Below are 12991 nucleotides of genomic sequence, written 5' to 3'. Positions count from 1 at the left end.
AGAAAAATTCAAGAGGAGGAAAAAAAGTAGTTCTGTGGTTTGGGTGGCTGATAAATATTGGGCGTACAACATTTACATGGAGCTGTAGTCAGTGAGCTACACACCTGAACACATTTTAACATCTGAGGCTCAGAGTCTCTGCACCTCAGCTGGCTCTGTGTAACACCAGAGTTCAGAGGAACACCATGAGATGTCTCTAGATCCCCTAGCAATTGGCACGTACATAGCTGAAGGATATACTAATAAAATTCTTCTCTATTCAAGTTATCTGTGCAAACGACACACTATTAAAAAAAAAAAAAAAGGAAGAAAAAAGCCTATTAATGCAAAAGTCAGGTTGAAAGTCTGAAAGAGAAGACAGTTTGAAAGAAAAAATGAGAATTGTTTCCTTTTAACACAGAATTCCACTTTTTGTTTTGTTTTGTTGGAAGACTGAGCACCATAGCATCCTTAGTTACCAATCTGATTTTTCTTCATAATTATTTTACTTCTTATAGGCTAATAATAAGACTAGTGGTAAGACTTTCAGAGTAACAGCTCAGAAATGGAATGGTTATTTTTTTCATGTAAGACTAATAGGTCCCCTCTCTTCACCAACTATTTTGAAATTAAGGGCACAACTAAAGTACAACAAGCATATTCTGGAAGTGCTTAATCTTTGACCTTCTGATAAAGGAATTGAAATTCATGTAAATCCATACATGGGCCATCTGCTTCTTAAACTGCCAGCATGTCCAGGGATTACAGAATATAACCTCACCTCCTTTGGGAAGCATCAGAAAAATCTGTGCCATAAGAAAACAGAGAGAAGTTTCATTTGAAATTACAGTGAATAGGTTTGACTGGATCCAGCATCTGTTATTTCACCTGAAATATTTTTTCTCTTGACTTTAACCAGCACTAACCTGAAGCCTGAATTAACTGGATCTGACCACCAGGTAGCAGATCATCAAACCAGGCAAAGGCTGCTCAGCCACAGCTGTTTGTCAGTGGCAGCACAATGAGCTGCTCATTTAGATGTTGATGTGTCATTGCCAGCAGCTCTGAGCTGAGTAAGAACTAAGAAAGTCAAAATTAGCTGAAGTCAGGGATGAGGTCAAAAGCAAGAGTATGAGCCACAGGGGACAAGGTATTGACTCCAGCACCTTATTTTTTAATATTTTGATTTACAAGCATCTGCATGCAAGGCAACATTTTGTCCCACATTTTGCATATCTAATACAGACCTAATACGCTCCAAGAGAGTATCTTTAAATGTGTCTTGTTCACCAGGCTTTTTCACTCCCATTAAAAAATGCAAACTGAAAGCTTGTGTCTTTTTGTACCATCTGCTGCATGGTTACCCATAACTGGTTACCCAGGCTCTGCAGGCACCAAATAAAAAATCCTTAGGATTATGTTAATTGTTCTTTGATGAGTCTGTAATTAGTTGACCAGCTCATTGAAGCTGCAGATAGAGAGGTCCTTGAAAAAGTAATGCTAATTTTTAGAGCTTTACAGACCCACAAAAGAAATCTGGAGAAATATCAAGTGGAAAAAAGCTCAGTTTGACATTTCACACGCTTCTGCATGTGCCCAGAATAGCTGCAAAGGATTCGGATTTGTGAGCAAACAGACACGACAAATTGCCAGTTTAACAAACCCAGACACAGCAATCCATAGACTTACATCACTCACTGAAGTAAATCACTGTAACTCCATGGCTGTCAACAAAGCTGTACCAATTTACATCAGTCAAAAACCTGGCCTTTCATTAGCCAGAGCTGGAAACTGCCTCTTACTCTACCATTTTTTCCTTGTTTCAAGAAAACATGAGGCTATTCATGTCAAAACATATTACTTACTAAAACTGGTGTTATCCTACACTGGAATGTATTTAGTCAAACACTGAAATTCAGACTCCTTTCAGAAGAAATCTTTAATCTTGTTTTATCAAAATAACTGTACTAGAGGATAAATGTGACTTAACCGCTCATGAGTTAAAATGAAAGTGATTCAAAGAATGCAGTCTCAAAATTATCTGAAAGATTTCCTGAAATTAAAACCATAAATCTGCGTTTCTTTCACTATGAAATCTGGTTGAAAAAACTCAGTGGTTGTCAGCATCATGAAATGAGTGACAGCTCCTAAACCCTAAACTGCACCAGAAACAACATCTTGTGTGCCTGACCAAAACCTACTGAGAATTGTAAACATACAAACAGGATATCTGCACAACTTTTTTTTGTTTTTCTTTTTTTTTTTTTTTTTAAGCTACGCAATGTCTGTGCTGGATTTATTTAAGATTTGCAGGGAGGGTTTTGTTGAACAGGAAACATGTTTTTCTCATTCAATCTATCTGGTCAGTCCTGTAGAGCTTGAAAACTGATACCAATCTCAGACCTAATAAAGTGTTCAACAACTTCAGACAAGACTGTAGGAAATCCAGTGGGTTTCACGTCTAGTTATAAACTTGAACCTCAAAACATGTTCACAGAAAGGTTACCAAAGTTTGCAATGATGTGTAGGGAATCTGAACTGATTTATGATTTCCAGTGCAAATGAAGGGACAATATAATCAGAGACTGATTTAAAATCTTCTAATCATGTGGGTACAGCCACCAAACATGTCCACAGCAGGTGAAGGTGGTAACGCCACAAGAAAGGAGAATCCAGGTTACGAGGAGCTTTGTGGTCATGCAGAAGAGAGACAGGAAAGACAGGGAAAGGGAGCTCCTCAGCATTTGGACAGTCCTTATGTTCCCATGTCCCAGGGCAGAGAACAAGGCTTTTACTCAAAACAACTGTCTAAATGCAGGGAACCTGCCTAATCCATCCATTCCTCTTCCCATGCAACAACCTTCTGATCCTCCTAAAGCATTTTGTTCATTTTACTCACTGAGGGTACAAATCTGCATGGGCTGGTATTGAGTAACGTGTCTGCAATTTTGGCAAGCACAAACTACACTGGCTTCTGAACGTAGCAGTACTCCAGCCTTAATGCAGAGAGTGGAGAAGAAACAGTATTATAATGTCTATCTAAAACTAGCAAAGCCTAGTGAAGGTAAGCAACATCTACAAAATTAGACACAGATTTCCAAAATGTGTTGGATTAGGACAGATAGCCTTTGGTATAGTTGCATTTTTCTTGCAATTAGGCCCACAGGCATTTTGATAAACAAGCTGAATATGCTGGTAAGTGACTTCATGTTTGTGCATGAGTACTTTCCTCCAGTTGTTGCCATTTAGTAATTATTTTAATTGCACTGAATTAATATTTTCTTTCTCAGCACTATCAGCAAACGGATACAATGGATATATTACACATCCACACATTTCACTGCAGAACTCTTTCTGTAGTAGTCTGACTTTCAGCATTAGATTTTGAGTTTAAAATGTATCCAATGAAACTGTGAAGGTGTTGTTAATAAGTGTGCATGGACAAAGGAACCAAATAGAATCTGAAATCTCTGCACACTAGATTTGCTAAAATAAACAAAGTGAAGCCCAGATAGGTATGCCTTCTTATCTCCCATGAATATAAAATATTTCCGATGATCCGAGAATTTTGATTAGCTTTGACTGTCACCAGCTGTTTTTGAAATGCCAGGTATTTTTAATCTATACTATATTTAGCACTCAGGGATGGTTTTAAAAGTTTCTGAACCCTTCAGATACGTTGCCTAGGAGCAGTCACCTTGTGAGGATGCTGCTATATTTAGATACAGATGCTGGTTTTGGCATTAACTCCTTTTCTAAGATAGGAACAATCTCTACAGTTAGGAACATTTTTCTGCTAGTACCATGTTGGACAAACTGGACACTAGACATGGGTTTGGGGATAGTTCTCCATGCAGAGAAATGGTGATGGAAGCAGATACTGGTAGAACAGAGTTCTTTGTGTCATGGTTCCTTTCATGCAGAAGACTAGAATCAGCCTCACCAACAAAAAATTATTTTTCTCATGGAAGAATGGGAATAGAAATACAGACAAAAAAACCCACTGTAGACAGTCTAATCAGCTTTTTATAGTATGGGTCAGGCTTGTAGGCATTGCATATTACAGAGTCTAAAGGAGCAAATGCTGTGCTTAGTAAGGCACAGAAGACTTTGGAGGAGGCTGATTCAATCCATCTGTTCCAGTGCATCGAACAGAGGATTTTTTTCAGTGGTGCATTTTTTAATGTCTTATACAATTTATTATTTTTTTACTTTAAATAGTCACAGTCACTGTATCTCCGGAAATGTTATATGATAGAGGCAACAAAAGGAGTGGTATTTACAACTACTTGTTTATATTTTGGTTTCATTGCTCTTTCACCAAACTGATCTTCACAGGCAGCTAACCTTGAAAATAATGTTTATTATCACCTTTTAAACTTGGGAGTTTCCTTAGTGCTTTCTTTCAAGAGGGAAACAAATTTTCTCTGGTGAGAAAACACAGCATCTCTCCTGACTGCTGCAGGCTTCTGCTCCAAGCAAGCAGGAGAGTGGGTGGTATTCAGTCTAGAGCAATACTTCAAGCTTTTTGGTAAATTACACATCACAACTTTTGCATTAATTTGTAGCATATGCTAACATGCATTTTATTCTCTCTGCTTGAAAGTCAAAATCTCCACATCCTGAATAAAAATGTCATTATGAAGTCTGGTTAAGCTATCTAGTTATTTAATGGAAGTAATCCAGTGGGATATTCAGTATCTACGCATAATAATCTGTTTCAAATCATAATTTTAAACTACTTTTAATATAACTTTTCGGATGTAGAAACTTTGTATACTGGAACACTAAAGATTAATTTCACTTACAATTTAAAATATACCTCTTTATGAAGCTGGTGTCTACACAGATAAGTGTATAAGTGTCTACACAGATATGGTGTCTACACAGATAAGTAGCTGCTTGCTCCATGCATTTTGATGTACTAATGCTTTAGGAATTATGATTATGCTTTCATATGACAAATCATCCTTTAGTAATTACTTTTACAGAATAGATTTCAACATACTTTTCGTACAGTCTTTGTCCTCTCATGAACACCTTCACCTCATTGTCCAGTGGAAACGTCCCGTCATCTTTTCTGAAGCGGTAGAACAGTTTGACATCCTTGAATTCTTTATGCTCATCACAGACTGAAACATAAAATAATTAAATAAAAAAACAATCACATATATGTTAAGGAGTTGAGGATCCATTTACCAGGTACCGCTGCTGAACTTCAAAGCAAGCACATATAGAGTCTAACCCCCTGTATTTCTGAGCTAACAACTTTGCCCTGTTCTAATAACCAGTGAAAGGCTGGAGAAAACTTTCAGACAGGTAACCAAATTTCAAGATGAGGGAGATTAGTGTTTGTCAGTTTTGTGAGTATTGCTGCAAAAATAAAGAACAAAAAAGCATCCATCTGCTACATACTCAGAACACCTCTTGCTGAAAACAGTCTGTTGGCTTCTTTGTTTAAAAGGCCGCCAGGGTAGAATGCCCAATAATTTAAGGTTTGTCAAACTTCTTAAAGTTATTAGTATCAGTTAGCAATGCTGTAGGAAACCTGAGACTCACTAAAGAAACAGTTAAAATCAAAGCCTTCTCCCTCTTCAAATTGTCTCAATTGCTCTGCCATACCAGCTAGCAAATGGTGGGTACAATAAGGAGCACACTGGGAAATGCCAAATTAGGTTTGTAAGACAGCAGCTGATGATGGGCTCTTGTAAATGCAGAACAGAGTCCCATCAAGGGCATAAACTGATGGGAGCCATCCCAAGCAAGCTGCTCCTAACAGAGTTGTCAGCCTATATTCATGGCCAGTCTTCGCGAACGAAGATTTGGGAAAGGTCATTACCCTTCGAGCCTGCACAGTGGATTTTTTTTAGGTGAGACACAGTGTGCGCTGAACTGAGCCCACCCTTTAAACCTAAGGTTCATCTGCCGGGGCTGAGCAAGCTTGGACGGTGGCAACGAGGTCCTCAGGACGTAGAGTTTAGAGTGACCTTCTCTTAGATGGATGGCCTTACGAGCTCCATCTGCCCGGAGGAGTTCCCTGACCGGGAATCGAACCCAGGCCGCGGCAGTGAGAGCGCCACATTCTAACCACTAGACCACCAGGGGTCCTCCTGTCAGCCTATATACATAGGGTACATTCTGCACCATAGAAGCAGAATCTGGTACCTCTTTCACTTGATACGGGAGCTGAAGCATCCTGCAGAACCTGATTGAACCTCCCTGAATTTGCCTACCCTAGCTCACTTTCTAAACTATTTTACTAGAGTGTAATATACAAAAATCTCCAAGAAACAGTTGTTCCATTTGTAATATATACACACACATATATATGAAATTCATGTGGAAGCTACAATGTGCAATTGGATCCTGTGGTAGAAAACACTTTGAGGTTGTTAGAGCTTTAAACAAGCATTCAGCAATAAAGCCTCTATTGCTCAATTAAATTAAGTCACTCAGGCATCCACGCAACTCTTCACTGACATTTTCTCAATAGAGGATTAAGTAGTCAGATTTGAATACCCTATAATTACTTTATTCTTTAACTATCTACCATGAGTTCCAGTTTCCATAACTACACAGAATTTTCATTTAATAGCCAAGCAGAAGCTGTAGAAGTGGCAGTCATTCAATATGTGCATTTCTGACTCTAATTAAGGTGTTGTTAATGTACTGCAGATAGCAGCAGCATTGCTGCACATACAATGACCTCTGCATAAAGTCAGCATTTGTTTGTTCGCAGTCACTCAGTTTTCTCTTTAAAAAGAAACAAACGGTACATTTGCCTTTTTGATATGGGTAATACTATAGGCTTGAAATCGAGGCCTTGGGTCTTCTTCGCTTGTGTGCTTCCCAGCCTTTCTGTGCCCCAAAAGGCAACTAAATGCTACCATTGAATTGGAAGTCTCCTTTTCATCAGCATAAATTGTTATTCAAGAAGCTGAAAGGAACAGATCTCAAATAGACAACAAGTTTCGGAGAAAATTAATCAGGGCACAGCCGGACCGCTAACTTCTTGCAGCTGTACCAGCACTAATGTTTGCGCAGCTGGTGTGAGGGACAGGGACAGGGAACTAATCCACGTGAGAAAAATGATCTTTTTTTTGCTGGCTGATTCTTCAGATGGGTTTTTCAGCTGGAGAGCTGTGCTCTTCGGAGCAGGGATGTGAGGGCAGCAAGTAGAGGGGGTGGGGCACAATCCAGCTGGGGCTGCTCTGGAGGCAGGGAAGCAGTATCACAGTCTCCAGTATCTTACCCTGCTACCTTGGGTCACTCCACACCTCTTCAGCCTCTCATGTCCTTCAGGACACAGGGGACCTTGCACATCAGCATAGTCCAAGGGAGGTGCTCTATTTCTGGCAGGGAAAGAATCCTACCTGTCCTATACTCAGTCGAAGAGCAGGAGTGGGATTTCCCTTTGTTTCACAAACACTCAATAAAATTTAGCTTAGAACTTTTTAGCAGCTGATATTGCACTCACCATGGTGGATAATGCTGTGATCCAGTAATTTCTGCACCAGTTTAATGGCTGTCTCTCTGTCAGAGGCCTCTTTGTGGTCAATCAGCCAGTCGATCAGCTCTTTGGCGACGAAGCAGTTTGGGTACGTTTTGAGGTGGTGCCGCCGATCTTTAATGACCTTTTCTTCATGCAGTCGGAGCCTGGGGGTCAAATCACCTTCTGAGTATCGTTTGCAAAGAACCTTTGTAACTAGAAAGACTAGGACAAGAGCGGAGCAGCACTCAAGCCCTGCTCAAAGGATGGGCTTTGAAGGGTAGAATAGGAAGGGACCCGGCCACACTTCCACTGCTGGTATCTCACAACCAGGAAACCCACAGCAACCATTTGTTACAACTTTAAACTCCATAATTGAAAAAACTTGTTTTCTGCTCAGTGGAAAAGTTTAAAAACTGAAGAACAGAACAGCATACTAAATCCATTAAAATACTTCCTGTAGGTCAATTAAACTGCCAATAATTTGGAATTAATTTTCCCACATTATCTCTTATACGTTCCATGTTACTCCTTTATTTTATAGTACCACTGCTGTGGATTCTTTTTTCTTTTTTATCTCATTCATTTTTTCAGTTGTAGTTTCTCCCTTGGTTGGGTAACTGCATTTTGCCTCCAGCTGCACAACAAGCATAGCATTTATGATTTAAAATTCAGGTGTGAAGCTGTTCCAACACAATGCTATCTGTCATTAAAAAGCTGCCTCCTACTTCAAATCAAGAACTGATTTGTCACTTGGGGACCTGTTGGCAAATGCTCTCTAGCTGCAAAATCTCCCCCATCATCTTGAAAGCAAGTTGGCTGGCTGTTTTTGAGATGTTTGGGTCAGAATGCTAGATCCTGATTAGAGTAATATCTTGTTAATAAAGGTTCTGGGGTTCTGCATCTTTATTTTTAGTAATTTATTTTCTAAATAAACAAAATAAGCAACATTACCAATAAATTTACGGATAGAGGTTTCTAAAGTTTTGTTTAAGTTTTATGCTTTCTTGTTCCATTTTAATGAATCATATCAGAAAATCTTTTTGTAGTGCCATGCCTATACCCCAGTTCTGAGGAAAGCACAGAAACCATAATGCTTGGGCTCCTGTCACAAACAGAAACATTGCTGTTCATTTCCAAGTGGCCAGGATCCTACCTTGTAAATACTCTCACTGACTTCAAAGGGTCCTGAGCAATGCTACAATAATTGTAGGGGGTACAAGGGTGATAACACAGAAGAGTGTTAACACGAGCCTCAAGAAGCACAGAGCAATTTTCCTCTCAATGTGATTCCAGTATGAAACAATATTTTCGCTCTAGAATTAAAAAAAGGGAAAATATTTGGCTGAAATCAGTGAAGAAAGTAATATTAGGGCATTAGACAAGGCTTATGTAGGCATCTACCTAAAAATAGTAGCAAAGCAATGTTTCTGTTCTGCAGTATTTAGCCTTGAACGACACTGGAATGGCCAATCTGATGTTAATTCAAAACCATCTTTGCAAACATCATTAAAAAATCTAAGAGTTTTATATTAAAAATACTGATAAATCAGATTAGTATTCTGTAAAGAAATGCTGATTAATATCCCAGGCATTGTGAAATTCTCTGAGCTAAAATATCTTTGCTTATAGCACATTTTCCAGATGTGCTCTAACAGCTGTTGCCATGCTCAGAAAGAAAAGCCGACACAGTTTTAATTATAGAACATGCAATTATCAGTATGTCTGATGGAGATTCACAATTAAAATACATTCCAGATTCTGTTAATGTTCATCCAGTCTTATGTCACACAATAATCTGCAAGAACAAAATTATAAAAAGAGTGTATAATACGTATGCAGACAGCTCAACCCAGCTTTGTGTAAGTCTAAATGGCTGCAGTTCATCTGCTACAAGAGGGAAACCACCTTCTTTGTCCACATGTTGCACAGGAGTGTAACAGTACTGGTCTGGCATTCCACAAACAAGTCAGCCAAGAGCCCCAGAAATGAGCATCTAGGTCTTCAATTCTGACTTCAGGCTTTCCTGCAGTTGGTGGGCTTATAAATATTTCAATTTCTCTGCCACATCAAAAGACACAAGTTCCCACTACAATCTTTTTACTCATTCAGACCATTCACAAAGTCTCTGTATATGCCTTTTTGCCTATATTCATAAAACTCATAAAAATGTCATAATCTTAATTACTTCCACCCACTAGCTAAAGTGGATCTGAATTTGCTAAGAGGTTATAAAATCATTAAGTCAATGACAGCATGACCACATAAGCCTCAAGAAGCCTGAAAAAACAAATTTATCTACAATGGATGTGGGAACCTTTGCTGCAGTCTATATCAATTGTATCCATACTGAATTATGGCCATGCTAATTTATTTGGAATAAAGAACAGAAGGGGAACAGGTTTTGTCCTTGGTGATGTATGCTGTTCTCTCTGTCAAGGCTCTCTCACCCCTACAAACCTGCTAAAAATCAAACTATATGGAGGAGAAGTAGCTCAGTAAATTGGCATTGTATCCAGGGTAAGCTACAAATACAGAAGTCTAAGATAAAGTTATTGAGCATATATTGCAGTATACAAATCAAAAGTTTAGGCAGGAATTCAAAAAATGTGTCTGTGTTCATAAGTATTTATCAGGAGATAAATCAAATGGGTCAAAAAGGAATGAAATGCACCGGTGAATGCAATTATACTGGAGCCAATGCCCACATGAAGTCGTAAATTCTTTATCCCTTGGCACTGGGAAACAGGCTTCTCACTCAAAGTCCTTGATGTTTTTCCCTTTAAGTAACATTAATCACTTTACGTCAGCTAGTCTACATGATGACTGGAAAAGACCTAACATCAAACATATTTCTCTCACTAGAAAAAGTTTTTCTCAAGAGCTGATTAGGAGAATTAGCTGACTGACAAATCCTGACCAGCTTGAGAGGAGAAGGGGAGGAGAGGGCAAACAACAAGGGTAAATGGGGAGACACTTTGACTCAATAAGCCTTCAAAAAGTTGACCCTCTTTCTACAACTTAATAGCTGAACACCAGAAAACGATCTTATGTACACGAGCACATCATCCATACATAATTCCATGCATCGGTCAAGACTACCTGCCAGATTTTGCACAAGGGGCCACAGTCTGCTCTACCTGGAGAAAAACAATGCGAAATCAAAAGCATTTGAGCAATTGCCTGTGAACTGTAATAGGCATATGCAACCCTTTAATATTTACAAACTGATATCCATGACTCTTAGTCATGCTTACAACAAATAAAGACAGGCTGTATTTGCAAGCATGCATGCCAGAACAGTTTCCTGGGGGCTTGTCCAAACAGGAGTTGCTCCTAATTAACAACATGTAGGGACTCTTGCTCCAAACAGAAGTGCCTTCCTCCTCCGTAGCATGGAACAGGATAACCTGGAAAACGCTGCTTCTGATTTGCAGTATGTGTGTTCAGAGCTATCTGGAACAATGCTATTTGTTGAGAGGCATTTTCTTTGGTAACTGTCAGAAAAGTCAAGATAATGGAAAAATCTAAATCTTTGCCTAGAAATGAAGGATCAGGCACTAACTTGGGACAAAACTGCTCTTGCAGCTACATGAAACTTGCATTTTGTTTCCAACCAACAGGGACATTTTTATTTCCACCAGGGACATTACACATTTTGAAGTTTCTTGCATCTTTTTCTGGACCAATGGATAAGGACTTAAGAGACAGTGCCTGCACAGGAGTTTAGCTTTACTTTTAAACCCAGAAAAGGCTAGCCTGCTGGATAAAGACAGTAAATATATCATTAACTGGACCATGGTCCAAATATCTCACCCAGCTATTTCCCTTTATTAAGTCTAGTAGTTTGGGCTCGGCTAACATAGATCTTCCAAAGCACTATCCAATCCTGATTTCTATGCATGAAAAGAACCCTAAAAACCTCCTGCTCTTCCTGGTAATTTTCTGAATAAATTATCTGCCATTTCCTAGTACATCCGATATAGTCCCTACATTTATCCTAGCAAGGCTCAGGAACAATATGCAGAGAACAGGTTGGTCCCTGACACTCTAAATAGACAAGATGGTACAAAGACTTTCATATGGAGCTCCACTCATTCACCTTTTTTAACATTCCTGAAACATACACACACATAAAAATGCATATATCAATGAATTGTAGAACAGCTTGGGTTGTGTTTTAGTTGTGGCTTTTAAAGGTCATCTGGTCCAACCCATCTGCAATGAGTAGACACATTTTCCACTATATCAAGTTGCTCAAAGCCCCTGCACCCTAAACTTGAATGTTTCCAGGGATGGGACATCTACCACCCCTCTGGGCACCTTGTTCCAGTATTTCACCACCATCATCACAAAAAATTTCTTCCTTATATCTAATCTGAATCTACCATTTTTTAATTTAAACCACTACCCCTTACTGTATTGCAAGAGGCCCTACTAAAAAGTAGGTCCACATCTTTCTTCTAAGCCCCCTTTAAGAATTGAAAGGCCACAATAAGGTCTTCCTGGAGCCTTCTCTTCCGCAGGCTGTTCTTCTGTTTTCACAAGAGGTACTCTATCCCTCTAATCATCTTCATGGTCCTTCTCTGGACTGACTCCAACACACTGATGTCTTTCCTGTGCTGAGGACCCCAGCTGGATACAGTACTCCAGGTGGGGTCTCACTAGAGCAGAGGGGCTGGATCCCCTCCCTTGACCTGCTGACCACACTGCTTTTGGTGCAGCCCAGAATACGATTGTCTTTCTGGGTTGCAATCACACATTACAGAGTCACAGAATCACAAAATATGACAAGTTGGAAGGGACCCACAAGGATTATCAAGTCCAACCCTTAGACCATCCCCAAGAGTCACATCATTGTCACGTCACGTCCATCTTTTCATCCACCATCACCCCAAGTCCTTCTCAGCAGGGCTGCTCTTGATTTGTTCATCCCACTGCCTGTATTGATATAGCAGGGGTTGCCCTGACCCAGGCATACACCTTGCACTTGGCCTTGTTGAACCTTATTAGGCTCCCATGGACCCACTTCTCAAGCTTATCCAGGTGCCTCTGGATGGCATTCTGTCCCTCAGGTGTGTCATTCACTGCTCTCAGCTTGGTGTCATCTGCAAACTTGCTGAGGGTGCACTTGATACCACTGATGATGATAATAAACAGTACTGCTCCCAGTATGGACCTCAGAGGGACACCCTCATCACCAGTGTCCATCTGGACATAGAGCCATTGACCACTACCCTCTGGATGTGACCCTCCAACAAACTCCTCATCAGCTGAACAGCCCACTCATCAAATCCATCTCTCTCCAATTTAGAGAGAAGAATGTTGTGGTGGACTCTGTTAAAGGCCCTTAAAAAATCCAGACAAATGACATCTGCAGCCCTTCCCCTGTCCACTGATGTAGTTATTCCATCACAGAAAGCCGCCAGGTTGGTCAGTCAAGACCTGCCCTTCGTGAAGCTAAGCAACATATATATGGCTTGGTTTCAAAGTGTGTATAAATATGTATATGTGCGCATACGT

At 39.8% G+C, this 12991-nt stretch overlaps 1 protein-coding gene across 2 annotated transcripts in view; it reads right to left on the bottom strand.

The window, feature by feature from the left end:
- Positions 1-12991, bottom strand: part of DEPTOR (DEP domain containing MTOR interacting protein) — a 78862-nt gene that overhangs the window by 44200 nt on the left and 21671 nt on the right. For both annotated transcript variants that reach the window (XM_027726948.2, XM_039382181.1), the window contains 2 exons: positions 7457-7635; positions 4988-5111 (listed from right to left, as the gene is read on the bottom strand). In XM_027726948.2, coding sequence (XP_027582749.1) covers positions 4988-5111; positions 7457-7635 — 303 coding nt within the window. The remainder of the gene's footprint in view (positions 1-4987; positions 5112-7456; positions 7636-12991) is intronic.

This window comes from Pipra filicauda, unplaced genomic scaffold (assembly GCF_003945595.2).
Source record: "Pipra filicauda isolate LSUMZ 115617 unplaced genomic scaffold, ASM394559v2 scaffold25_size4600443_pilon, whole genome shotgun sequence".
Taxonomy (NCBI): Eukaryota; Metazoa; Chordata; class Aves; order Passeriformes; family Pipridae; genus Pipra; species Pipra filicauda.
This window is presented reverse-complemented; position numbering and strand designations above follow the sequence as displayed.